This window comes from Cibotium barometz, chromosome 7 (assembly GCF_041138505.1).
Source record: "Cibotium barometz isolate CiBa-2024 chromosome 7, ASM4113850v1, whole genome shotgun sequence".
Taxonomy (NCBI): Eukaryota; Viridiplantae; Streptophyta; class Polypodiopsida; order Cyatheales; family Cibotiaceae; genus Cibotium; species Cibotium barometz.
Genome location: NC_141052.1, coordinates 54,504,378 through 54,530,643, shown reverse-complemented (window position 1 = coordinate 54,530,643; position 26,266 = coordinate 54,504,378). Strand labels below are relative to the sequence as shown.

Genomic DNA, 26,266 nt, shown 5'->3' with positions numbered 1-26,266 from the left:
ATGACATGATTGTCATGTGACCATTGACCAAATATATAATAATTATACATTATAAAATTTGTAGAGAGAAGAAAAATCAAACATTATAGATCTAATGATTAAGATAAAAAGGAATCTAAGAAGTATTCCACCTCCTAGACAAAAAAGTTTTCTAATTTTAAAGGTGTAGATTAGAAAGGTAGGGATGTCATACATTGCTATAAAAACAAGAGATATGATAGAGTCCTTACCAACATATATGATGATTTTTTGAGGTGGCTTTTGTTCATTGGGCAATGAAAAAGTACATAAATGTTAGCTTCAAAACACAATAAAGTCATGCTCTTTTTCAAAGGTGTTTACATTTAAGCTACAGATGTTGACTAAACCTATAGTAGATGATGATTTCAAAGAAATAAAATTTGTATATACCCTGGAGGTTCGAGAAATCATTGAAGCTCTATGAGCTATTAATATTTTACAATTTCCTGATTGTATAAACTTATATAAAGTTATAATAGGACACCTCTGTTAGTTGGCACCTCTGTTATATAAAGTTATAATAGGACACCTCTGTTAGTTGGCACCATTGAATAGTCTCCTTGTGAAAAATATTTAATAAATAGGCAAGTCCTTAGGCAACTAGATTTGCATCCTTACAACCATTGAGAGGAAATTTTGGTCCTATTAGGAAACATCAAATGATAAGCAAGTTCAAAGTTCAACATATCAACTTATAAATTTTGAGTTTTTAAATCTTGTATAAACTAGCATTTTTTGGGGTATTTATCTTGTATAAACTAGCATATATGGCTAGTTCTTGATGGAAAATTTTATTATATAGAGGAAATATTCATATAACAATATCTAGTAAGTTTATTAAAATGCTACATTAGAAAGTACAACTCATGTTGGTAGCTTTAAAAGAAATTTAAATTACAATATGAGAAATTCAGCTAGAAAGTATATAGTGTAAATTCTGAAAGTATATAGTATAAATTCTAAAAGTATATAGTGGATCCTTTCTTTTGATGTAACCATATTTTGTGGATTTGGTTAAATAAATCTTAGGAGCATAAGAGTATATAGGTGGGGCTAAGGTAAGGATAGGAGATTTTAAAAATATATGGTTTTGTCAAAGTTAGACGAGTCATGTATATCTTAGATGAGTCATGTATATCTTAGATCTTTACAATAAAAAGGTGTTTATCCTACCTACCATAATCATATACACTTTTAATGTTTATTGTGATATTTTTTACATTTGTCAAGATGTAGTCTTTAAGGGATTAAGTGTAATTAGTAGTAGAATCAATGTCCAATAATCCCCCCCCCCAATTCCAAAAAAGTCATGAAAGATGCTTTTTAATACATGGCTAGTTAAAAGTCTTTTGTGTATTTTCTAACTATGTATTTCTAATTGTGTAAGAGGGACTAACGATAGACTTAGGTTAGGTAGCCACATTATGTTAATTAGTGAAATTTTTTCTCTTTGTATCAACTTATTCTGTTAATGGTGGTAAGAAGACATTTATGGCCTGACGTAGATGACAAATAAACTTAATGCTAGCTTGTAAACATTGTAGGGAGAATTTGGACAGAACTTTTGGCTACTAATGTTTATATTTATTAAAAAAAAGAAAAAGACGTTGAAGTTTAATGTTCTTTGAAACTCTCATTTGTTATGCAGAGGGAACCATGAGCTCTTGCATGATTCATATAATTTATAAGATAGATTTTAATTTGATAAAGAATTTGAATGATCATTTGATTTATAAGATAGGGAGCCTTATTTCCGCCATCGAGTTGTCAACAGTTAGAAGGGATGAGGTAGGTTTGGATGTATGTCCACCCTACATCAAAAATTTGATTGTTAAAGAGTGGCAAGGCTCGCCTCTCTTGAGCCTTATTAACCTGTAAGTTGCAATGCCCACCCTACTACTAAAAAAGGAAAAAAAATATATTTATATGGGGATGCACATCTTGTGGTGTTGCAAGTTGCTATGGTGAGTCTGTCCCCCTTCCATGGAGCGATGGATATCACTATGAAAAGCATACATTTTGCAACCTTGGTCATGGTTTGAGGATTCATTAAGAAGAAGAAACACTCGACCCCCCTCTCTACCTCCTCTAATTTTAGCATACTTCTTTTTTGTTGAAGTAACTGACGCCTTATTAACCTGTAAGTTGCAATGCTCACCCTACTTCTAAAAAAGGGAAAAAAATTATATATATGGGGATGCACATCTTGTGGTGTTGCAAGTTGCTATGGTGAGTCTGTCCCCCTTCCATGGAGCGATGGATATCACTATGAAAGGCATACATTTTGCAACCTTGGTCATGGTTTAAGGATTCATTGAGAAGAAGAAACACTCGACCCCCCTCTCTACCTCCTCTAATTTTAACATACTTCTTTTTTGTTGAAGTAACTGACATATTGATCATATGTACTCTATTAGCTTGGTGACGACATTAAAAGACTCATCTTTCCTTGTCAATGCACTACTTCGCATGTGTGTGTGTGTGCTCATCTTGCATTAATAAGCAATAGAGTATCTCATGTTATTTATGTTCACTTTAGATCCCATCATGGGTGTATGGAGGTGCTAATATTATTGATCTTTGACCAAAATAGGCTTTTCTTAAGGAAACGATTTTTATTATTCTCCTTAAAAAGGTCATTCTATTGTTTTAAAGGGGATCACATCGAACAAATTTTGTAAGATCTTGCCACATAGTAAAAAATCTCCATGGTTGGCATGTGTAAAGAGAGTCTACAATGAGATATAGGCCAACAAAGATCATCTTGGCCCACATGCAAGTTTAAGTCAAGGAGGGAGATCTTTTGGTTTACCAAGAATTCTTCTTACACCCTTAGATGGTGGGTATGATGTTCAAGTGATCCAAAGTCACAAACTTCTTTGACTAGGTGAGGGCATTGATAATGCTCTTAGGCACACATGTTAGGCCATATCAACTCTTGTTTAGAGTAAGTCACAAACTTCTTTGACTAGGTGAGGGCATTGATAATGCTCTTAGGCACACATGTTAGGCTATATCAACTCTTGTTTAGAGTACAAAGGAATACAATGCATTGTGGGTGTTTGAGTTGGATCTAATAGGTGTGGGTGTAAAAGTGTGCTCTTGTGGGTATTTTCTAGTGCTAAAAAAGCTTTATTAATCTTATCGAAGACATGCCATTAGGATGGTGCTTGCCTTTCACTATTGATCATATAATCCATCCTTTCAAAGTGAGATGTTTTAATTTTAGATAGAAAAAAAAGCACTAATGTGATGGGTCGCATAACCTAGGAAATCATCAATTGGGGCTTAAGAACGAGGGAGAAAGGTAGGCCATATGCCATATGGTATCCAATTTCCCAAGGTGAAGCTAACTTGGTTGTAAAAGCATTAAAGTTTCACTTTTTGCATTAAGAAAATCCACTCATCAATTTTGTTGAGAGTCTTGGTTGCCAAGTGATGTGGAGGGCAAGTTTTGAAATCATTTTGTACTCGACGATGTTGGTGAAGCTACATAAAAAAAGTGAGGCCAAGCTTCAATGGCCAAGTAAACTAGGTGTGGTGGAAAAGCGCTCTAAGGGGGTTTCTCATGATCAAGTCACCTCTCTTTTTTTTTTTTTTTGGGGGGGGCAAGCGGCGCCCATTTTGGCCAAGTAAACTAGGTGTTGGGAAAGGGCTATAAGGGGATTTCCCATTGCAAATTTTGGCACACTTAGAGCCCTTTGATGCGATGTGGCGTCTTTCACCGACGAAAAGATAGGAAGGCCCATTTTTCTTGCCTTCACAACATGAAAAAAAGCCTCGTTCCCCTTGAATATAGGGGAACGAAGCCCTTTCAAGCAACTATGCCAATTCAGGCGACGTTGGGGCACAGTGCAACGGCTTTCTAACCTTGTCACCGCTTGTTGCAGGTTTTTTTCCTGCAACAACTGGCAGTCCATCCCAGAAGTGTTGACGCCACTGTGTGGTTAATCTCCACCACTCTAATCCACCTCCATCACTCTAGTCCCTTCCAAGCCAAGAAAACTGGCAGTCCAGCATGCAGACGGGATCGCATGCATACAGTGGGCTGGTTGATGAATGCTTGACGTGGCGGTTCCTTTACCAAACTGCACAGGTGCAGCTAAGTGGAAGGTGAGGGTGCCATTCACGCCAGGAAGTCTATATAGTTTGGGCGCAGTTTATTTGACCCCTATTTACATGGAAAAGGCGCCAGGCGTGAAAGGCCTCATTTCGAATGGCCAAGCTGCATACCCTTTATCTCCCGAGTTTTTATAAAGGTGGGGATTTTTTTGAAATGAAGAAAATGTATTATTTATTCAGGTGTAGTTGAAGGGTCCATGGTAAATGCTTTTTCCGTGTGATGAGCCTTCGATGCTGTTTCTTCCTATCGCGTCTCCCCCACTGCCATCTTGTCAATTCGCATTTTGCGCGCTTCAATTGCCAGTTCCTCAGAAGCCCTTCCTCTAAATTGTTCCCCCTCGCGCTTGCTGCCTTTTTCTTCTAATCTCTCCGCTTTCTGAGGCACGTGCTCTCCATCCTTCAACAGCAAGTGGGTGTCTTCATGATCTGCAAAATCGTGGTAAAAAAATCTGGGCTCTTGTGTGCCTAGTTGCCCACCGACACCCACCTCCCCCCCCGCCCCCCCCCCCCGCCCACACACACACACACATTCTATATCCGGATCGCATTGCGGCCCTTTAATCAATTGGGTGATGCCCTACAGCAAGCAGAAGAACATCTCCATATTTTGCAGTGTAGCTACACCATTGGATACCATCACACAGTAATCCACAACATTATGCTCCAGCCTTCGATTCTCCAATCGCCCATGAAGAAGAAAGGGTCACAAGGTCCATCGCCCATATCATAAAAGCCTCTCCTTTACCCTTACGCTGCGCCGATTAGGGTTGGATCCAGTTTTGTGGCTTTCCGGCCCCATATATAAACAAGAAGCAATGAGGGGCGCTGGGGCAGACTCTGATGCAGAGAAGAAACTGGCATACATTGCTGAGTTTGAAACCGGGCCCGTTCCGCCCCTCAGGCCCGTCGACAAATATGGATTCCTCAAATCTGACCAGGTGACGGCTGCTCCTGCAGAGGTCTCCACCAAATGCAGGCCAAGGAGCGACCGAGAAAGGTGCATCAGAGTTCCTGTTCTTATACGTGTCTTACCACATGCCATTGTCACAATCCATGTATGCACATGCTGACATAGATCAGTCACGTGTTCCTGTTCTTATACGTGTCTTTACCACATGCCATTGTCACAATCCATGTATGCACATGCTGACATAGATCAGTCACGTCTGGTCACATGCCATTGTAAAATCCATATATGCACATGCTGGCATAGCTCATTCACATCTGCTCACATGCGCATGCTACATTACATGTTGACATAGCCCAATCACGTCAGGCCACATCTTATCATTACATTTATGTATTTACATGATGACGTAGTTCACCCGCATCCACCCAGCTACAGCGTTCTTACATGTATGTGTATGTGTAGCTTGCATGATTTCTACCAAGTATGTGTGATATGAATAGCGTGTATGCGAAGTTGATATAGATTTTAGAATATGTGAAGTATGTCATTGAAATTTTGGGTATTTGCCTTGCCTGAAGGGTATTTGACTTGATCTTGTGCTCTCAGCAGAGAGGAGAAAAGGCTAAGAAAATGGCGAAAGATGATTGGAGCTGGTGGAGCTGATTGGAAGCATTATGCCCGAAGGAAACCCAATGTAGTGAAGAGGCGTATTAGGAAAGGAATTCCTGACTGTTTGAGGGGACTGGTTTGGCAGTTAATCTCTGGGAGCCGAGATTTACTCCTTATGCATCAAGGTGTTTATGAGGTATATTAACTGTTTTCTAAACACGGTGTTTCTTGCTTAAGCTCTAATGTTATCAAAATTTGGATATGTAGTTTATGTTGTTACTGTGTGAGCCAAACCATGCATGTCAGCTATAATATCTGTCCCCCGCGCATAGGGTACAATAACGATTAAAGTTCGATGTTCTTGTCATGGTAGGGTGGGGTTGGGGCAAGGAGTTGTGTCTGAGGAGCTTTATGATTGGAGTCTATCAGCTTAGAGGACTCTCAGAAGGTAAAACGAATAGCTGTCCCAAAGTTGGGCAAGTGTCCTGGAGGCCCAAAGCCTTGGGAGAAGATACAAGACAGGAAATGGGGCCAATTGTGAAGGTCAGAGTTGTCGAAGGAGCGTTGATGGAAAAAGGGGGGATTTGTTGGTTGGTCACAAGACAAGAGCCATTCTTATGGGTTGAATTATCACATGAAGGTGAATTGGAGATTCTTGGTGCTCATTTGGACTATCGTGGTGTGGGTACAAGGTACTTGCTACCACTTGGCAAGAGGATCTGCATACTTGTTGGCTTGGTGGTGTTCAAGAGATCTTGGCATGATAAAAGCTTTGGAGTTCTTCCCTTGTCATGGACTTGGGCGGTGGTTCCTCTACTCTTGCTTAGTGGCTTGAGTAGTAGGCAGGTGTCTCTTCTTGCCTTGGGCTTGAATGGTGGTGTCTACTTTCCTACCAAGAGGCTTGAGTAGAAGACAAGTGTGGAGTTCTTCCCTTGTCTTGGACTTGAGCGATGGATGGTTCGCTGTGGCCTTGAGGCTAGGATATGGAGCCATTGTTTGATTTATTTTCATATACCTGGAAATCTGGTGCTTGGCACCCTCATTCTTATATCTGTTAAAGAGACTTTTTGAAATAAAAATTTTCAAAGGGGGTCGTTTTGTTCCGGCTAAGTGTGTGTGTCGCTTCTCATTTTTATGCTAAGTGATAGCATGCAAAGAATTGAGTGATGGATGCTTGGGGTTGGAGTGGATGTCTCCCACGAGGTCTTGACTCCCTAATCAGTGAGTCTCTGTGGCGATGAAGCTCCAGTAGGAAGAGGCCTAGGCACGTGATCTGGGTAATCCATGATCCTGGATAAGGGTCCAAACTCCTCTCTAAAGAGACAGTGGAACCTCCCTTGAATCTCATAATATTCTGTGCACTTGCGAATGACGTGCTCCTTTGCCTCGACCTTCCACTGGCATATAGTGCATATCCTCTCCTTGTGAGGTATTTGCATGGCTCTCCCTATCTCTATCCTCGGGCGGTGCGATGATACCTGCGCGACAGGCCCACTGTAATCTGCATGGCTTGTGCATGTATATGTCAAGGTATCTGGCCCTCAACATGAAACCATCCTCTGTAAGCCTCATGAAAGTATCCATGTAGTACTACCGTTTGTGTGAGAGTGACTCGTGTCGTGATGCAGGCATCCTGTATGTAAAGTTCCAATAAATCATATTTCATTACTCGGTTCCTGTCATCCTGAGAGATCTTGATGAATGGGGAGTCCGGGTCATACTGAAGTAGCGGGAGGCGATCTAATGTGAGTCCCCGCCTGGTGAATCAAGTGCATACTCGGCTATACCATGACTCGTGTCCATCTGCTGCTAGCTACTGGGAGGACTGTAGGGCGAGCCTCAAGAGTCTCCAGGGGGCCATGGCAGTGATCTTGTGAATGTATGTGATTGTCTGGAAGAGCGCCTCTCCTACCGTGGGTGTTGGAGCAGACTGTGTGAGGATAATATCATCTGGGACCAATGGTGTACTGCGTATCGTACAGGAGAGTATCATGACTTGAGGCCTCTCTATCTTCGGCCATTTGGCCGCTGTAAGATCAGGTGCCCAAAAGGTTGCTCCAATACATCAATGTTGGAGTGACCAAGATGTCAAATAGCCATATCTTGGTCCTCGGCTGCTGGAAATGGGCTTGGAAGCACTGTTTTTCCATGAGAGCGAGAGAAGCATGCCCTCACATTAGGCTAGCCTGTCATGTGCATGACATGCTCATGTACATTCTCAGGGCTAATCCAGAAGGGGCAGCCAGAAAAAGACCATTAGAGCTAGGATTTGGAGCACAAGATACAGAAGTGGACAGCATGGACTTGGAGCAAAGCTTGGAGGGCATGAAGAGGATGTCTTGTCAGCTGCGTTAGAAGAAAGACAGTCAGTCGGCTGAGACAAGGACTGTCTGCTGTACAAGACTGTACGGAGGTGGTCGGCTGAACCAGAGGACGAGGTAGGCTGCAGGCGCGTCATGACAAGTGAAGAAGTCCAGTCGAGTAGCGTTTAAGAGCATTTAATGCATTGTAGACTGGCCGACCAACAGTCGGCCAGTATGCCAAGTGTCCAGGAAGCATATAAATAGCAAGTGTGCTCATTGTTCTATTCATTCAACTCTATATGAGTTGGGTCCTTAGGGTCCAGCATTAGGGCCAGATTTTGGGTGATGTTCACCTTTTGTATGAGGCGGCCTAGGGCTGTGGACTGAGTACCTTTTTGTACTATATGAACATACTGAACTTCCAGCCATATCTCTCTCTCTACTACTCTCTCTTCACGTCTGCGTTTTGCATCAGCATGTTTCCAGTAGTGTTTAGGGCTGAAAGAAGGCCCCGAGAGCTTCCGCATGTTACATTGGTATCAGAGCATCAGGCTCAGCAAACCTAAACACTGATTCAGTCCCATATGATGGTGTACAGGTCCAAGGTACAAGAAAGTACACAGATACGAAGCCCAAGGCAAGGAACACAGAATCAGGAAGAGCTCCCAGGAGGTTTGTTGGTGGTGTTTCACAAAGCTAGAGGGGATGGCAGTCTTGTGAGCCAAATAGGGTCTTGGGCAACGGTCCCAAGGGAGGATTATCCTCCGAGGGGTGATGTGAGAGTGCCAGACTCATTTCTCAGGAATGAAGACCAAGATAGTGTTCAGAGTCAGGGCAGGAATGGATTGGGGACTGGAGGGAACAGATGCATAGATCTTATTCAGAGACAGAGTGGTTTTGGAGACCAGGCGGGGTTTTCGGAGAAAAAAGGTTGCCAGAGATGGATGGATGACAGAGGGACTTCCGGAAAAGATTGGGATGATGACAATCATCCAAGAACAAGTTGGATTCCCGTCATCAAGTTTAGCAGAGGGGGATGTCATGTGCATGACATGCTCATGTACATTCTCAGGGCTAATCCAGAAGGGGTAGCCAGAAAAAGACCATTAGAGCTAGGATTTGGAGCACAAGATACAGAAGTGGACAGTGTGGACTTGGAGCAAAGCTTGGAGGGCATGAAGAGGATGTCCTGTCAGCTGCGTTAGAAGAAAGGAAGACAGTCGGCTGTACTACAAGACTGCTGTTGGCTGCTTACGTAGGTGGTCGGCTGAACCAGAGGACGAGGCGGGCTGCAGGCGCATCATGACAAGTGAAGAAGTATAGTCGGGTAGCGTTTAAGAGCATTTAATGCATTGTAGACTGGCCGACTAGCAGTCGGCCAGTATGCCAAGTGTCCAGGAAGCATATAAATAGCAAGTGTGCTCATTGTTCTATTCATTCAACTCTTTATGAGTTGGGTCCTTAGGGTCCAGCATTAGGACCAGATTTTGGGTGATGTTCACCTTTTGTATGAGGCAGCCTAGGGTTGTGGACTGAGTACCTTTTTGTACTATATGAATATACTGAACTTCCAGCCATCTCTCTCTCTCTCTCTCTCTCTCTCTCTCTCTCTCTCTCTCTACTCGCTCTTCATGTCTGCATTTTGCATCAGCATGTTTCCAGTAGTTTAGGGCTGAAAGAAGACCCCGAGAGCTTCCGTGTGTTACATAGCCTTTGTAGCATGGCTTATCAAGAAGACTGGTCTGGTAAAAGTGACTCCCATGTACACATATAACTGTGTAATCTCCACTGGCTGACCATGTAGGTGAAACTTAGGCAAGATGTGAAAAGAGGGGATGCGCCGAAGACCATGACCTTGGTTTTCCCAAGGTTTACTGTGAGATCCCGATGTGCACAAAATTCGTGTAATGTGTCGAGATGCCTCTGGAGAATCTGCAATAAGCACAATGTCATTAGCATAAAGTAGTATGGAAACAAGGATGCCTGCTAGTGATACGCCACCTCTGTCACCATTTGGTCCATCTCCATTTTTGGTGCCACTCCTATGGGATTATCACTCCATAGCGCGGCTAGATTTGTGCCATGTTGACATGAGGCCAGGCCGGTGCCTCATGTGAAAGGGGCCACTTACTTTGTGTCACATGGACGGGAGGCAGTCTTGTGCCACCGATGTGACCAAGATCGTGTCATATGGACGGGAGCTGTATCGTGCCACCCGTGTATGGCCAGGACGGTGTCTTGTCCATGGGATTGTCACTCCATGGAAGGACCTGTGTTTGTACTGCGTCTTGCCTATGGGACTCCATAGGAAGGCCAGGGTACTCACATTCTGTTGCGCTAGTTTTGTGCTCGACAAGAATGTTTTGTACAAATTTCATAAAGGGGAGATTTTGTCCATTACATGTGCATATACATCCATTTTTGCATGTCTGAAATTGTTTTCGCGTGATTTGTATTTGTGTAGCTGCCTGTCATGATGTGCCACTTATTGAGCGGGGATGCTTGCCAGTGAGCTGTGAAGCTTGCCATGTCTTTTGACATGTTTTATTGCATGTGAACAGGTGGTAAGTTTGGCATATTCATTTATTTAAATGTTGCTATTCTAACCTTTATATTTATAAAGTCATGTATTCACATTTATTAAAGTTATGGGCCTTGGGCAACAATAAGTGTGGGTGCCCAAAACCCATTGAAGTAAGTTATGTATTTGCCTTAAAAAGAACACGTGGGATGGAGTACGTGGAGGGGAGAAACGTTGCCAACCCAATGCTCTCCTTTTCTCTCTCTCTCTCTCTCTCTCTTCGAAGGGGCACTCTCTCTCTCTCTCTCTCTCTCTCTCTCTCTCTCTCTCTTTCCATATTGTCGGCGTGAAGTAGCAATAACCCGACTCTTTTTCTTTTCTCATCGGCGTATGGAAAATAGGAACTCCCCTCCCCCCCCCCCATCCCCCCGTGACTCCATCTATTTGGCATGCTGAAACAGAAGTACCCGACTGCACTATCTTTTTCTCCCTCTAGCTTGGATACGATGTGCTGAAGCGAACCTAAGACCTGTTGGAAATCCTCATGTACCTACTGTACTTGCTGGAAGCTACATCATACAGCCCTTTTGTACCTGCCGTACTTGATGCAAACTCTGCTGAAAAGTTTACTGTACGGGCTGCTCTTGCTGAATAAACTCTATTGTACCTACTGTGCTTACAGTATTATCTGCTGCACCAGATGTACTTGCTGTGAATCGGCTCTACATGTACTTATTTGAGTGAAGGTTGTGTTTTAAAAAAGCATAAATTGCTGGTCATGACAACCTACCTTTTCCACCAGGTAAGAGCTGCAAACAGAATGACACAATAAAGTATTGTTATTATTATTATTTTGTTTTCTTCCTTGACTTGTGTGTAGAGTAGTGTTATCACACTCTCACCGGGAGTAAATGAGGTTATACTTTCCTTGAGCTTGCCCTAACCGTGTCCAAGTTTTGAGAGCCAGTGAAGGTCAGCGGGCTTGGGGAATCTGGGAGCAAAGCTTTTATTGGGAGTACCAGGATTTCCTCCCTCCGCGGTGAATCACCGTGCCAGGTGTTAGTATGAGCGTGCTTGGTGGTGCACGGTCCCGGAAGACCAGTGTAGTGCGGGTGCCTAGCCTAGTGAAGGTGGGAGACTGCCTGTGATATGATCTTCATCTACAAATGGATTCGTCTCACCGATAGCATCTATAGTATTTGTCACATTTGTATTCACTCCATGTTTGGAGGAGTCTGGCTTATAAGCCCTTGAAATTTGTACTCATTAAATACTCCAAGAAATACATATTGTATTGAGGGGGAGGTTCGGCCCTTTCCGGCCCCAATGGTGGTGTTAAATTGAACATTGTCATTTTTCAGATTTGTAGATGCTTTTGTTGTTCATTAGTTAGCAAGGTTAAGTGATCTAAATTTGTGTATTTATCTTCTGGTTGTGGGTTGTCTCCAGGGAGGAGCACTTACAACCTCCCCCCCTCTATCAATGAAGGCCAGGAAGAGAGTAAGAAAGAAAGTTATGTTAAACGTCTACTAAAGACCGAATGGGAGAAAGTTATGTTAAACGTCTACTAAAGACCCAATGGGCCTATGAGACGAAAGTGCGAGAATATGTGAATGTGAAGCGGAAGCAAATAGAGATCACACAAGAGAGAGTAGACAGCCATCCAACACTTGAGCTAGAAATTGAAAATATTGAATGTATTGAATGAATCATGAAGGCACAGTGGCCATGCTTATTTAAATCTCGTGTAGAGTAGTCGGCCAGTAGCATTGGAGGACAAATGTCATGACAGATAAAAATGCTTACAATAGCCTAAGAAATATGGAAAAAATCCCTAAAAATATCATATAAATATAAAAAGGGGATAAAATGGAGTAAAAGAGAGCTGGTGATGACATGTCTAACACCTCCTCTCAGCACTATCATGGGGTCCGACTGCCATATGGGTAAGGAGCTGATCAATAGTATCTGGAGGAAGAGGTTTGGTGAAGAGATCAGCAATGTTGTCCTGAGAAGGACAATACTCTACTGTAATGATGCCATAGGCGACTAGCTCACGAACGATGTGAAAGTGGACCTCAATATGTTTGGTCCTGCCATGGAAGGATGAAGTTCGAGCCAACGCCAAGGCACTCTGGCTGTCCGTAAGAATATGGATCGGATAATCTAAGAGTACATCAAGATTGCTCAACATTTGGAACAACCATAACGGCTCACAGTAGGTATCCAGATAAGCACAGTACTCAACCTTAGTAGAAGATAAGCTTCTTGGATCTTTATGAAATAAGACCGGAACCAAGAGTGAAGCAATAATTAGAAGTGGATTGTCGAGTATCCTGATCACCTACCCAATCAGCATCAGATCAGTGCCTTCTTTGAAAGAGAAACCATAGTCCAAGGTGCGAATAAGTATCGGAGAACCCTCAGAGCGGCCTGCCAATGAGAATGTCAAGGAGCGGAAGAAAACTGATCGAGAACACTGACACTATAAGAAATGTTGGGCTTGGTGTAAGTCAAATAAATAAGAGAACCAACAAGCCTGCGGCAGTGTGTAGTATCCTCGAAGAGGCGAGAGGGATCATCATAGGAGAGCTTGGAGTTAGGATTCATCAGACAAGAAATTGGACGATACTTGGTCATCCCAAGTGTCTCCAGGAGCTGCTGCAAATATGTGTACTGGCTAAGAAACACTCCTTCATAAGATTAATAGACCTCAATCTCAAGAAAGTAGTGGAGAACCTAAATTAGTCATCTCAAAGGTGAGCTAAATCTGATCGGAGCTGTTCAATCTTGGCAATATGTGAGGCAATGATCAATAAATCATCAACATATAGGACAATCAAGCAGAGCAAATCATCCTGAGCAAAGACATAAAGATTGCTGTCTGCAAAGTATCTCTGGAATCCAAGGGAAAGAAAGAAAGCATCAATCTTATTATACCACGCCTTGGGTGCTTGTTTCAAAGCATAAAGGGCTTTGTGCAATTTGTACACCCTACCCTCATGTTCGGGTGAAAACCTTGAGGTTGGTCAATATACACCTCCTCATGTAAGTCACCATTAAGAAAGGCAGACTTGACATCCATTTGGTAAACTGGCCAATGCTCATGAGTAGAAAGAGCAAGAACTATTTGGATGGTGGTGTACTTGGCTGTAGGAGCAAAAGTTTCCTCATAATCCACTCCCTCAATCTGAGAGTACCCCTTCGCAACCAATCTGGCTTTGTGTTTGTCGAGAGATCCATAAGCATGAAACTTGGTCTTAAAGACCTACTTGACCCCAATAACCTGTCGATGCAGAGGCCAATCCACAAGTTCCCATATTCGATTCCTCCTAATGGAATCAATCTCGGTCTCCATGGCTGCCCGCCACTCAGGAAGAGCAAGATCCTCTTTAGCTGGAGTAAGCTCATATGACTATATCACTATCTTCACCAAGGTGAGGTTACAAGAATGACGAAGCTGCTGTAATCTCTGTGCCCGTGTCAAAGATTGTGCTGAAGAATCAACAAGCTGATGAAGTTCCATATCGGAGAGATGAGAATCACGAACATTGGTTTCTAGCCATCGTGGAAGCTTGGGGAGAATTAATTCTCCATCGGACAGGAGGAGGAGGAGGAGGAGGAGGAGGAGGAGAAGAAGCTGGGGAAGGAGGAAGTGGGGGTGGAAAGGCAGGGGGTAAAGAAGTTGATGGTGGAGAAGCTGGTGGTGGAGTTGGGGTGGTGGAGGAAGGAGGGACCTCGATGGTAAGCTCGGGATGAGAGGGAGAATCCTCTGATGAGGGTTCAACAAAGTGAATATCGCGAGAAATCACCAAGGATCGCGACTCCAGATCCGAGCTTTGGAATGAGAGCTATATCCAAGGAATTTGCACTTCTTCGACTCGGGATCAAATTTGGATCTCTTAGAATCAAGGTTATGAACATAGGCATCACAACCAAAAACCTTGAAATGAGAGACGGAAGGTTTTTGTCCAGTAAAAGCCTGCTTTGGAGTCATATGAGAAACCGCCTTTGTAGGAGCAATTGATGATGTAGATAGTAGTGCTCATAGCTTCTCCCTAGAAAGAGGGAGGAAGATTAGAAGAAGAAAGCATAGTACGGGCCATCTCCTGAATAGTCCTGCTCTTGCATTCAACCACACCATTCTATAAAGGAGTGCGAGGTGTGGAAAATTGATGGCTTATATCTTTCTGTGAGCAAAAATTATGGAAGGGTTTGGAATTCTCCTCCATTGTCGGAACAGACTTGCCGAACCTTCTGCGTGGTCGCAGTCTCTACCAAAGTCGCCCTCTCTTGGAAGTGGGAGAAAGCTTAATATTTTTTTGCCAAGAGACAAACCCAAACTTTGCATGACTAATTATCAGTAATAAGCATAAAGTACGTGGCTCCTCCTTGGTTAGTAGTTCGCATGGGACCACACAGGTCCATATGAATGAGCTCGAGAATATAAGAAGCTCGATGAGTAGCCTCGTGAGGTAAGGCATCTCGGTGTTGCTTACCATGAAGACAAGCCACACAAGTGGAGTGGGAAAGTTTGAATGGTGGAAGACCCTCGACCATTTGCTAAGAAGACAGCAGCTGCAGAGAAGTATAATTCAAATGCCCGTAGCGAGCGTGCGACAAATCTGTATCCACATGAGCTACCAAGGCATGATAGTTGTGAAGAAGTTGCAACTGATGAGATTGGGACTCAGTCAAAGAGCCTCCAAAGTCCTTTAATTGATAAAGACCACCTTCTTGGATACCTATGCCAACAATTTGCAAGGCGCTGGTGTCGATGATCTCAAGGACAGAACTATCGAAGTTAGACATCATATCCTTTCTCCGCAATTCAAAAATTTTTAGATGAGATTGCTGGAGAGCTTGGGAACATGAAGCACATCCCGAATGGTAGAAGGCTAGCCTGGGGAAGAGTTAAGTCGCACATTACCAACAGAAGATGCCTCCAAGTTGGAAGCATCACCAATGGACACCGTTGAAGAGCTGGGATGAATGGCATGAAAAATGGTCCTATCAGGAGTCATGTGAGTAAATGTAACTCCTTGGCCTTTCTAGCACTCTATTTACATGATGGAACCCTTGCTCGGACATTGGTTAGGTGGAAGAGGGACATGAACCATAAGGTTTGCTCATGGAAAAGCACCAGCTTTGGTAAAAAAGTAGAGAAGCAAAAACTGAGTTGACCACGAGCTAGGAGCATCATTGGCAAGAGGAGACTGAGGAGGACCAAAAAGCAAAAAGCTACTTCTTCAAAAAGTAGCTCTAGGGCCAAAAAGCAAGGCCCTAAAGCCAAAAAAGCAAAGCACAAGAACTTTGATAAAAGTTGGCCTTATTTGAGTCATATTTTATTATTAAAAGTTGAAGAGGAAAGCAAAGTGAAAAAGGCAAAGCAAAAGCATGGCTAGTATTTCTGGCAAAAAGCAGGACTCCCTTGGATATAAAACTAGGATGAACCTCTCCCTTCTCATCATCGAAACGTGTGAAAATATACCCAAAAGGTTATTTTACCCAGCCCAAAAAGGGCTATTTACTCATTTAAACTTTACTTTTTATCTGCTGGCCGACTGCCTCTGCTGGCCGACCAGCACCCTGCCTTTCCTTATAAATATGAGGCGCCTCCTTATGAACTCAGCCATCACGAGTACTTCCCTGCTGGTCGCCTACTTCAGGACTGCACCTCAGCGTTTTTACTCCTTGCTACTGCTGGATTTGTCGCCTACATCAGGGCAGATCATCTGCGTTTTTCTTCTCCAGCTGCTGCTGTTGGTACAAGCCGCGTGCGACAGGTGGAACCTATTCTCAGCTGTTGCTGAACTGGTTGCCTACATCAAGGGTGATGATCAGCGTTTTTTTCTCCGCTTGCTGCTGCTGGTACAGGCCGCATACATCTGCGTTTTACTTCAGCAGTCATCAGGCATATATCGGCGCTTACATCATGCTTACTTCGAGCTTTTTCTTCGCCATCAACACCTTCTCCAACTTGCTTTTCAGATGTACGGTCAGCCCTAGACTTGTATGGGCATATGCATGGGTGATATGGATGTGTGTACGGACGTGTAGGGAGCTGTATAGACAGAAATTTCAAATACCCTAAAAATTTCAAAAACCCTAAACTCACTCCAAAAACCCTAAAAATTGCTTTTTGGAGGTTTTTATTGCCCAAAAACCATTAAAACGGGATATCAGTTTTCTTGCCAGAAAGAGCTTTCCATTGTTTTCTTCATGGACAAGGCTATAGGAGTTGTGGAGATTACTCATGGGATGAGCGAGTGTTTCTTGGACTTGGACATAGAGCTTGGACATGGAGAACTTGGGCATAGAGCTTGGACATAAACATGGAACTTGGACATATAGCTTGGACATGAAGTTTGGACATGAACATGGAACTTGGACTTGGACTTGGATTTGGACTTGGACTTGGACTTGGATTTGGATTTGGATTTGGATTCAGAGGTGAAATGGGGTATAGACTTTGGGATCCAGTGAATAGAAAGATTATACGCAGCAATGATGTCTTTTTTGATGAAACATGCATGTATAAGGAGCCTGCAAGGCAATAGGAGCCTGCAAGGCAATAGGAGCCTGGCAGAGTCATCTTTGATGATGATGGACATCATGGACAACAACCAAGGGCTGTAAATCAGCCATTACAGCAACAAAACCAGCCCTTAAATGGTGCTGAAAATGGTCCAAATGGACAGCCAGAGATGGCAGAGGATATCCCACAGTTAGAGGAGATACAAAGTTTTAAGTTTTGTGAGCATTGTATATATGGCAGGCAACTCCAATGCCCCCACAAGAAAGCTCTTGGACAGAAAGATGCTCAGTTAGAGCTTGTGCATACAGATGTATGTGAGATGCCTCAGCTTTCTTTGATGCTTACATAGGGAGCTGGTTGGCCAGTCCTGAATGCTGTCGGCCTGCTGCTTGGACAAATAACCCCGAAAATCCTCATAAATGCTGCGCTTTACTTAAGGTCTTGCCCACACCTGCTGGCCTTCGTTCTGGCGCTTGGCTGACTGCTGCCTAGGACCCCATGCTGGCTGTTGACAGGGTTCCATGCCCTTCCATGGTGGTGATGACGATGGTGATGCTGCTACTGATAATGATGGTACTGATGCTTATGTTGATAATGATGGTACTGATGCTTATGCTGATGCTGATGATGCTACTGATGATGATGACATTGTCCTACATGCTATCTTAACTGCTATATTACTCGGGGATTATTGCTGTTCATGCTGGAGATTAGCCATGGCACGTGACATTAGCTGTCATTCTCTTTCCTCTCTTCCTATTTCTTCGTATATTTTCAGTTTAATGCTTCAAAGTAGTTTGAAGAATGTGCTTTAAAATAGTTTGAAGAATCATGCTTCCGTTAGTGCTATTTAGAAACAATCTCTCTTGTGAAAGAGTTTTTTAACTTGCTTTGTTTGAAGTCTCTAATCGATCCAACAAGGATTCAATTTGTTCAAACCTTCGTTTTTTGCAGCAATTGGTTTTATATGAAACTTCTGCTTCCGAATTGGACATTATACGAGATATCTCACGAACGTTTCCCTCACATGTATTTTTTCAACAAAGACATGGACCAGGCCAAAGATCGTTGTACAATGTTTTGAAGGCATACTCTGTGTATGATCGAGCTGTTGGTTATGTTCAGGTATGAGCATTTAAATCTATGGAGGCCTGCAAGATTTAGTTTTTGATTCAATCTGACATTGCTGTCAAGAATTTTCAGTTTTTTTTTTTTTGGTTGGTTGGTTTGTTTGTTTGTTTGGATGGTAGTTTGATGCAATGAGAGTTTGATTTATTCAGGGAATGGGATTTCTAGCAGGCTTACTCCTCCTATACATGAGTGAAGAAGATGCTTTTTGGTTGTTGGTGGCATTGTTGAAAGGTGCAGTTCATGCTCCGATGGAAGGTCTTTATTTGGTGAGAAGATCTGCACTGTAAACCCTTTGGTCCAATGCATATTGCGCTTTTTTTTTGGATATCATTTTTTAGATGTGGGTTCCTTTTTTAAGCTGATGGAATGGTGACTGGTCTAATGTCTGTGAGCTCTGTACACATGGGGAGTTGTTTTTGTTTACTATTCGGTGTAGGATTTGCAAGATGAAGAGGGGGTTTCAAGTCTTGTTGGAAAATATCTTTTGTATCCATGATATTCTACTTCTTCTCTTGGCAACATTTTTTTGGTGCTTGTCATGCTTACAAGTCGTTGTTTAGAGTGGTCACTTTTTTTTCCCGCGGCGGGGGGGGGGGGGGGGGGGGGGGGGAGGGAGGGAGCTAGGGCCTAAGAAATTCAAAAGCCTGAATTCTGAAATTGATTGAGGGATGCATAATCAACATAGCATTTTCATATTTCATAAAGAAAAAGCCAAGAACCCCACCGAGTTTATGCTCAAGTTTAAGCATTCAGAAAATTGGGAAAATTGAGCAAAACTTGAAATTACTTATTTTGAAGTCTAGAAAATTGAGGTGGGGAGGGGTGTGTGGATCGGCCCATACGGATGCTCTCTAATAAGAGAGATACCTTAAGGTAAGGGTGCAAATAAAACATGTTTCACTTGAAAAAGTTAGATGTGTTTTGGATTGGATGAAGTGTGCTTTGTTTCAGCACTGCACTCCTCACAACATGCCTCATGACTAGAGAGAGTAGGATTAACCTCACTTGGACCGCCATTGTTTCTCGTTGGCAAGTTTACAGTAGAGATCGACCAATTTCTTCCAATCATCTAGTCTCAATGTGTGTGCATGAAAAACTTTGCAACTGTAAGGTTCCATTGAATCTGAGTACATCTTTAGCCATGCTTTCTTTGATGTGGAGGGATATGTTGATTCATGAGATCCACCACCTTTACTGGTATTAGAGGACCAAGTATGAGGAAAACCCTACCTTGCTGATTTATCAGAAAGTCCAGCCAACAGTGGCGCTTGGCCTTGGAGCACGAGATGGATATTCACAGAGACGCATGCACGTGGCTTTAGCCTGGCATTTGAGGACAGATTTGCAGCCAGTCTCTTGCGTGCTTGGGATCATCTCAGGCCTGTCACGGTTGTGACGTATGTATGTATCAGATTCTCTCTTCATTGCTGATTCCTGTTGCAGATGCAAAGAGTAACCAGCCAAGGGAACCCCTGCCCTCGACTGGTTGCGACTCTTCGCAAAGGATGTACCTCTTCATCGAATAGCCACATCCCTTCGACGAATGGTTATATCCCTTGATGAACGGTTGTGCCTCTGCATCGAATAGACACATCCCTTAGCCTAAAGTTGTATCCTTTCGTCTATGGTCATATCCTTTCGTTAAAGGACATGCCTCTTCAAATGTGTCTCTTCATCTCCTATATAAGAGACCTCTTGTACTCAGTTTAATCAATTCAATTCAATCTTCTCTCAAGTGTTTTCCTGAAGTCTCTTGTTCTCTAAGTTAAGTACTTAAGTAGTAATAGTACACAATATGAGGGATTAACAACATAATCCTCACAGTGGTATCAGAGCAAAAACTTTTCCTACCCGTGGGTTGTGAAGCTCTCACTCTCTCCGAGGCACTCCCCCTTCCACCCCTCTTCTCGGTGTTGTATGGAAGCCATGGTGATGTAAAATATATATTTTTTCCTCCCCCCGTGGGTTATGCGGGCCACTTAGCCTCTTCACTCAGCGTTCTCCCACCTCGACAACCCACAAGTGTGTTGTATGGAAGCTATGGAGCGATGGCGGACTTGGCGTAAAACCCCCCTCACGGTGATGTAAACTCCCCCTCACCCCCCCCCCCCGCGCGCTCACGCAGACAGAGAGGCGATCTTCCACTTACCGGGCCACTGCAGGTGTACTTACCCTTCCCGGAGGCCATTGCCCCTCGCGCCTCGCACATGTGTAGGCTCCCTCCGGCTCTCAAGTGGACAAGACATGTGGGCCCCCCCTTCTCGCACACAAGAGCTACTTCTTCCTCCTTGCGTTGGTGGGGCTGTCCCTCTTCGTTGAAGACCGCGCCTGGCCCCGCTATGGCGTGCAGATGGTACCCCCTCCCTTGCTAGGCGGACCCCCCCCCCCTTCCCTCCATGCCCACAAGTGAAGCCCCCTCTCTCTCGTGCGATGGCTGCCCATCCCCCTCTCTGGATCGCGCCCTTTCCAAACAGCACTACAAAAAAATAATAATTTGTACGTTGCTTAAACAAACGGGTCCAGTCCTATTAAAAAAAAAAAAGCAACACGTCACTAAAAAAAAAGAAAAAAGCAACATGTCACTTTAAAAAAAAAAGAAGTCCTCCAGCGTGCATACAGGCAGTCATGTTCAAAACACAAACAAAATAAATCCTCCCCACCCGCTTCTCACGCACGCGCGTGTGTGAAGAAGCCTTGAAGTTGGCATTAAAAAAAAAAATCCCGAAGCACGGTTCTTCGGAGACAACCAGACACACATTATCTTCGTTTGAGCAACAACAGACTCGACATCGACATTCTTATCGTTCACAACAACCTTTTTCTTCGAATCAACATCAGCAACATGAAGCTTTCAGAAGGTCTCCCCTTGAAGAGCACTTAACCTCTTCAAAGTGGACTTCTCTAGTGGCACGAACTTCCGACCCTAGTCGAGCACTCGGTCGTGAAGGCCGCGATGATGGACAAGTTTTCCCTCGCGAGCCATGCCCTTCTACTTCGGAAGCCTTAATACCCGCTGAACAAGCTGAAGATTTAAGAAATTATGGTTCATGTGTGACAACCCAAAAGCACACAACTCCTCCGACCGTGATCTAGGCAAAAACAATGGCCTCGTCACCGCCCTTACAAACTGAAGTCTTTGTCTCTGACCAGAAAATCGATGCAGTGGTGAATGAGAACCTTAAGTCAACTTTGAAGACTGAAGACCTTACCTTGAATGGTACAAGGGATACTGCGGACTCTTGCAGCATGACTTCAGTCGCTGCATATGAATATTTGAACAATACCTCTTCGGTGTCAACAACTCCTCTTGAAGATTCCACTTGGCAAATAGATGAAGAAATGCAGCAATACCCTAATCTTCTTCAGGAGTTCTTTGACAAACGGATGTCTAGCATTTGACACATGGGTTTTATTTTAAATGGGAGGGAATGTCACGATTGTGACGTATGTATGTATTAGATTCTCTCTTCATTGTTGATTCCTGTTGCAGATGCAAAGAGTAACCAGCCAAGGGAACCCCTGCTCTCGACTGGTTGCGACTCTTCGCCAAAGGATGTATCTCTTCATCGAATAGCCACATCCCTTTGACGAATGGTTATATCCCTTGATGAACGGTTGTGCCTCTACATCGAATAGACACATCCCTTAGCCTAAAGTTGTATCCTTTCGTTAAAGGACATGCCTCTTCAAATGTGTCTCTTCATTTCTTATATAAGAGACCTCTTGTACTCAGTTTAATCAATTCAATTCAATCTTCTCTCAAGTGTTTTCCTGAAGTCTCTTGTTCTCTAAGTTAAGTACTTAAGTAGTAATTAGTACACAATATGAGGGATTAACAACATAATCCTCACAAGGCCGGTCCAATGGGACATGGCTAACCTTGGAAAAACTATCCCAACCCCGCGGGGGCTCTAGGGGTATGCTAGTGCATACCAAGGATATTGCATCTTTGTGGGAGTTAGTAATGTGGCCTAGCCCAACCTCTTTCACCTTGATCACGTTTGGATACATAGGACTGGTGAGCAAGGTATCCCCGTGCCTCGGATCCTCATGAGTCCACCCTCCATTTGTAAATTCATTGCATGATAATACAAGTCGGCAGGCTTCATTCTCAATCGTCCCGTGCACCATTTTCAGTGTTTCTTGGCAAGTTTGACGTTTTGACGTTTCTGACGGCTTCGTGACGCATTTGGAAGTTTGAGGCACAACACTTGGTATCAGTGCAACTCTCTCACACACAAGTCGGCTAGAACCAAGTGGGGGAGGCCGATCCGGAGAAAAAGAGGATGCTGAAGGGACAGTCGTCGAAAAGTAAAACGGCCCGTGGTGAGGCCGCCGGCATAGCCGAATGTGATGAATTTGAAGAAAGATGTGAATGGTGGGTTGAAACCCGAGGTAAATCATTGGTGGTAGACTGATTGCATAGTGAGCTGCATATGATTGGATTAGCTTTTCATTTCAATTTTTCTTTCCATGATACTCAGGACATGGACTTGTATACTGATTTGTCTCATAGGCCAATTTGGCCTTCTGTAGACATTAATATATCTTTTCTTTCTTTCCCCAAGCAAGCATGCAATAGATGTACAATCATGATAGGTGGTATACTACTAATTCCACCTAGTGGATATGGTGGGGTGTAGTACATCATACATGGGGTGAGGAGGACTCTCACATTTGTTGTACCCTGGTGTAGCCTCTCCTCCATAGCTCTGCTGTATCGTGCTTGGATATGGGCAGATTGGGCTTGATGGAGTAGTGGTGGTCTGCGTCCGGGTAGTCGTGGTCTCATGGCAGCTTTGAACTCCGAGGCTCTCTGTAGTGTGAGCCCTTGACGGGAGGTAGATGATATAGGGGGAGGGGGATGTGGCTCGTTGATAGGCCTGAAGAAGTTGGTGATCTGTGGCTGGGATCTCTGGCTCTGCACTTGTAGAAGCCTCTCTCTATGTCGGTGTAGCTCAAGGAGGAAAAGGCCTAAGCATCTCTGATCAGGATACTCCATCACCCGGCTAAGTGGGCCAAAACCCTCTCTGAACAAGCAGTGGTATCTCCCTCTGATCTCATAAGATACAAGGCATCTGCATATGTAAGGCGCCTCTGTCTCTACCTCTTTGTGGCATAATCTGCATACTTTGTCCTCTTTGGGGGTATGTGCTGCTCTGCCTGTCTCAATCTCCACAGTGAGAGGAAACTCTGATTTGACCAATAGTCACCCTCATAGCGTGAGACATGTGTACATCCATATAGCTTGGGCGTCTGACAAATCCATCCTCTGTGAATCTAAGGAAATGATCTTTGTAGTATTGCATCTTGGTGGGAAGGGGACCCGACCAAGTCTCCCTAGTGTGCATCTGGATCAAATCTTGTCTCAAAACTCTATTACTCTCCTCTCGGGAGACTGTAAAGTATGGGGAGTCATCATCATACTGGAAGGGCGGTAATCTATCCATGTCGAGCCCATGTGCTAAGAACCACTCATCTACTGCAGCATACCATGATGGGTGATGGCCCTTTGTGGCAATACTCTGTGGGGACTCCATGGCCAAGCAGGGTAGTCTCTCTGGACCCTTACCTCTAATGTGTTTGATGTAGGCTATGGTCTGAAATAGAGCCTCTACCACCATCATGGGGGGCATTGCAAGCTCTGCTCTGATGATCTCATGTGGTACTGATGGTTTGCTGTGATCATGAGGATCTGCAGTCTCTCCATCTGACGCCAATCATATGTAGAGAGGTTAGGGGCCCATACCGGTGCTGCATACATCATAGCTGGGGTGACTAAGGTGTGAAATAGCCATCCTTTGGTGCGAGGCTTGTGGAAGTGACCCTGATGACAGTGTCGCTCCATCAATGCAAGGGCAACATAACCTTCGGTGAGCCTGTCCTGTGATGCCTGTCTCATGGAGAAACGGCTCCCATTACTAGTGAAGGTAATGCCCAAGTATACATATGATTCTGTCACCTCCACCTGGCTGCCTCTATATGTGATCATTGTATCTTTCATAACCCCGTCTGGAAGTGTGAAAGATCATAACCTTGGTTTTCCCAAGGTTTAGTGAAAGGCCTCTCTGTGTACAAAAATCATCTAAGGCGTTCATATGGCGCTGTAATCCCTCCTGCGAGTCAAATATCAGAATGATGTCATCTGCATAGAGTAATAAAGTGGCCAAAACCCCTGAGAGTGATGCACCACTCTCTCCTCCTCTGTCTATGAAGTCCGTGACCTCATCTATGTACAGGCCAAAGAGTGTCGGGGAGAGTGGGTAGCCCTGCTTCACCCCCATAGTGCTATGTATCTCCTTTGATAGACCACTTGGGCATCTGGCTCGTCCTGTCACCCTCTCATATAAAGCAATGATCCCCCAGATCATATTTGAAGGCACCCCAAGAGTCTGCAATCTCTGTAGGAGCCGGTACCGTAGCACTATGTCAAATGCTTTGCGGAAATCAACAAAGCAACAATAGAGTCTCTGCTCTTGTGACTTGGCTTGCTCAATCAGGCTCCTCAAGGTGAAGATATGATCCAGTGTGCAGAAGTGACTGTGGAACCTAGCCTGTCTTGGAGCACGAAGACCCTCCCTCTCAGCTAGAGAGCTGAGCGCTGTCTCAAGTACTGATCCATATATCTTGGCCAACCATGAAAGTCCTGTAGTTCCCGGGGTCCATCGGGTCACCTGATTTGTGAATGGGGTTAATGATATTCATGCTCCATGTGTGTGGGAAGCCTTCTACAAGTGCCCTGTTGAAGAGATGTGCAAGGAAAGGAGCTATAGTGGTAGATGCATAAGAGAAGTGCTCACCTCGTATCCGTGTATGATTTGTAGATCTCCCATGATGTAGCCTCTTAAGAGCTTTCTCTACCATACTCGAAGTGAAAAAAGTAGAGGTGGTGGGTCGAGGATCGGGTGGAGAGGGTAACGGGGGCTGATCTAGTACATGGTAGAGGGACTTTGTCACCAGCCTGGGTCTGGTGGACTCCAAGATGTCGAAATATTTGGAAAGTACAAGCTTTGGGAATGGGGGATTATCTTGGTACACAAAGGACCACTCTACTTGTTGGGACTGCCTACAACTGCCGCACGTCTTCTTCTTCACCACAAGGGGTGCTGAGCTCCTGGTTCTCCTCCCAACCACAGCCAAAAAAGACTAGACCCCTTAAGATTGGACCCGATCCTTTTATTAACTTGTTGCTCTTCACATGTGCCTGGCCACTCTCACTAGTGTCCGACCACTCTTGGGTTCGCACCTGGCCATCTTGGCTCCCCTAAACCCCGCCTGTGCCTTGCTCAGACGGTTAAGCTCTCTAGATTCCCACTAAATCCCGTTGTCATGACATTACTCCCCCCTTAGAAGGAGTTTTCGTCCTCGAACGAAATTCGGGAAACTCTTTCTGAGTGTGCTTAGCTTTTCCCAGGTAGAACCTTCTTGTGGTCTATCCTCCCACTTCACTAAACACTCCTGTCGCACACGGTGTCGAGTTCTTTTCTCTTGGAAATCCAAGACTTTTTCTGGTTATGTGGTAAGGATGGAGGTTCAATAAGTTCTACTAGGATCTCTTGACTGACGAGATTATTGTAATTACTCAACTTCTTTTTCAGTCTACTAATGTGAAAAACTGGATAAACTTTAGAGCTTTCTGATAAAGCTAACTTATAAGCAACACTACCTACTTTTTTAAGTATTGTAAATGAACCACAATACCTTGGGGATAGCTTCGGACTTCTGCCCGTTTTTAAAGATTCAGAGTATGTGGGAACCTTTAAAAACACTTTATCGCCTTCCTCAAAGATAATTTGTCTACGATCTTTGTCTGCATAATGTTTAGCATGGTCCTGTGCTCTCTTAACATTATCTCTCACGATTTTCGTCATTTGGTGGAGATCTTGAAGAAAATCTTTAACCTTTTGTATCTTTTCTTTCTCAAGGCCAACGGCCATGAGGACTCTACATTGGAGCCTCGTGCTGAATGTCTGGCACAATTGTTAGCAAATCAATATGGGCAAATATGCATCCAATTGGTTTGCTTCTTAATTATGCTCGTAGCATATCCTTTTGGATTTGATTGACTCTCTTGATTATACCATCGCTATGGATGATTAATCGTACTCAAG

General features: G+C 43.9%; 1 protein-coding gene across 1 annotated transcript in view; it reads left to right on the top strand.

Annotated features, from left to right (window-relative positions):
* The first annotated feature begins 4,299 nt into the window (after nt 1–4,299).
* The window catches only part of LOC147637189 (uncharacterized), a 39,126-nt gene continuing 17,159 nt past the window's right edge, over nt 4,300–26,266 (top strand). The window contains exons 1-4 of the mRNA XM_086800808.1: nt 4,300–5,140; nt 5,663–5,858; nt 17,979–18,149; nt 18,305–18,421. Coding sequence (XP_086656934.1) covers nt 4,959–5,140; nt 5,663–5,858; nt 17,979–18,149; nt 18,305–18,421 — 666 coding nt within the window. The 5' untranslated portion in view covers nt 4,300–4,958. The remainder of the gene's footprint in view (nt 5,141–5,662; nt 5,859–17,978; nt 18,150–18,304; nt 18,422–26,266) is intronic.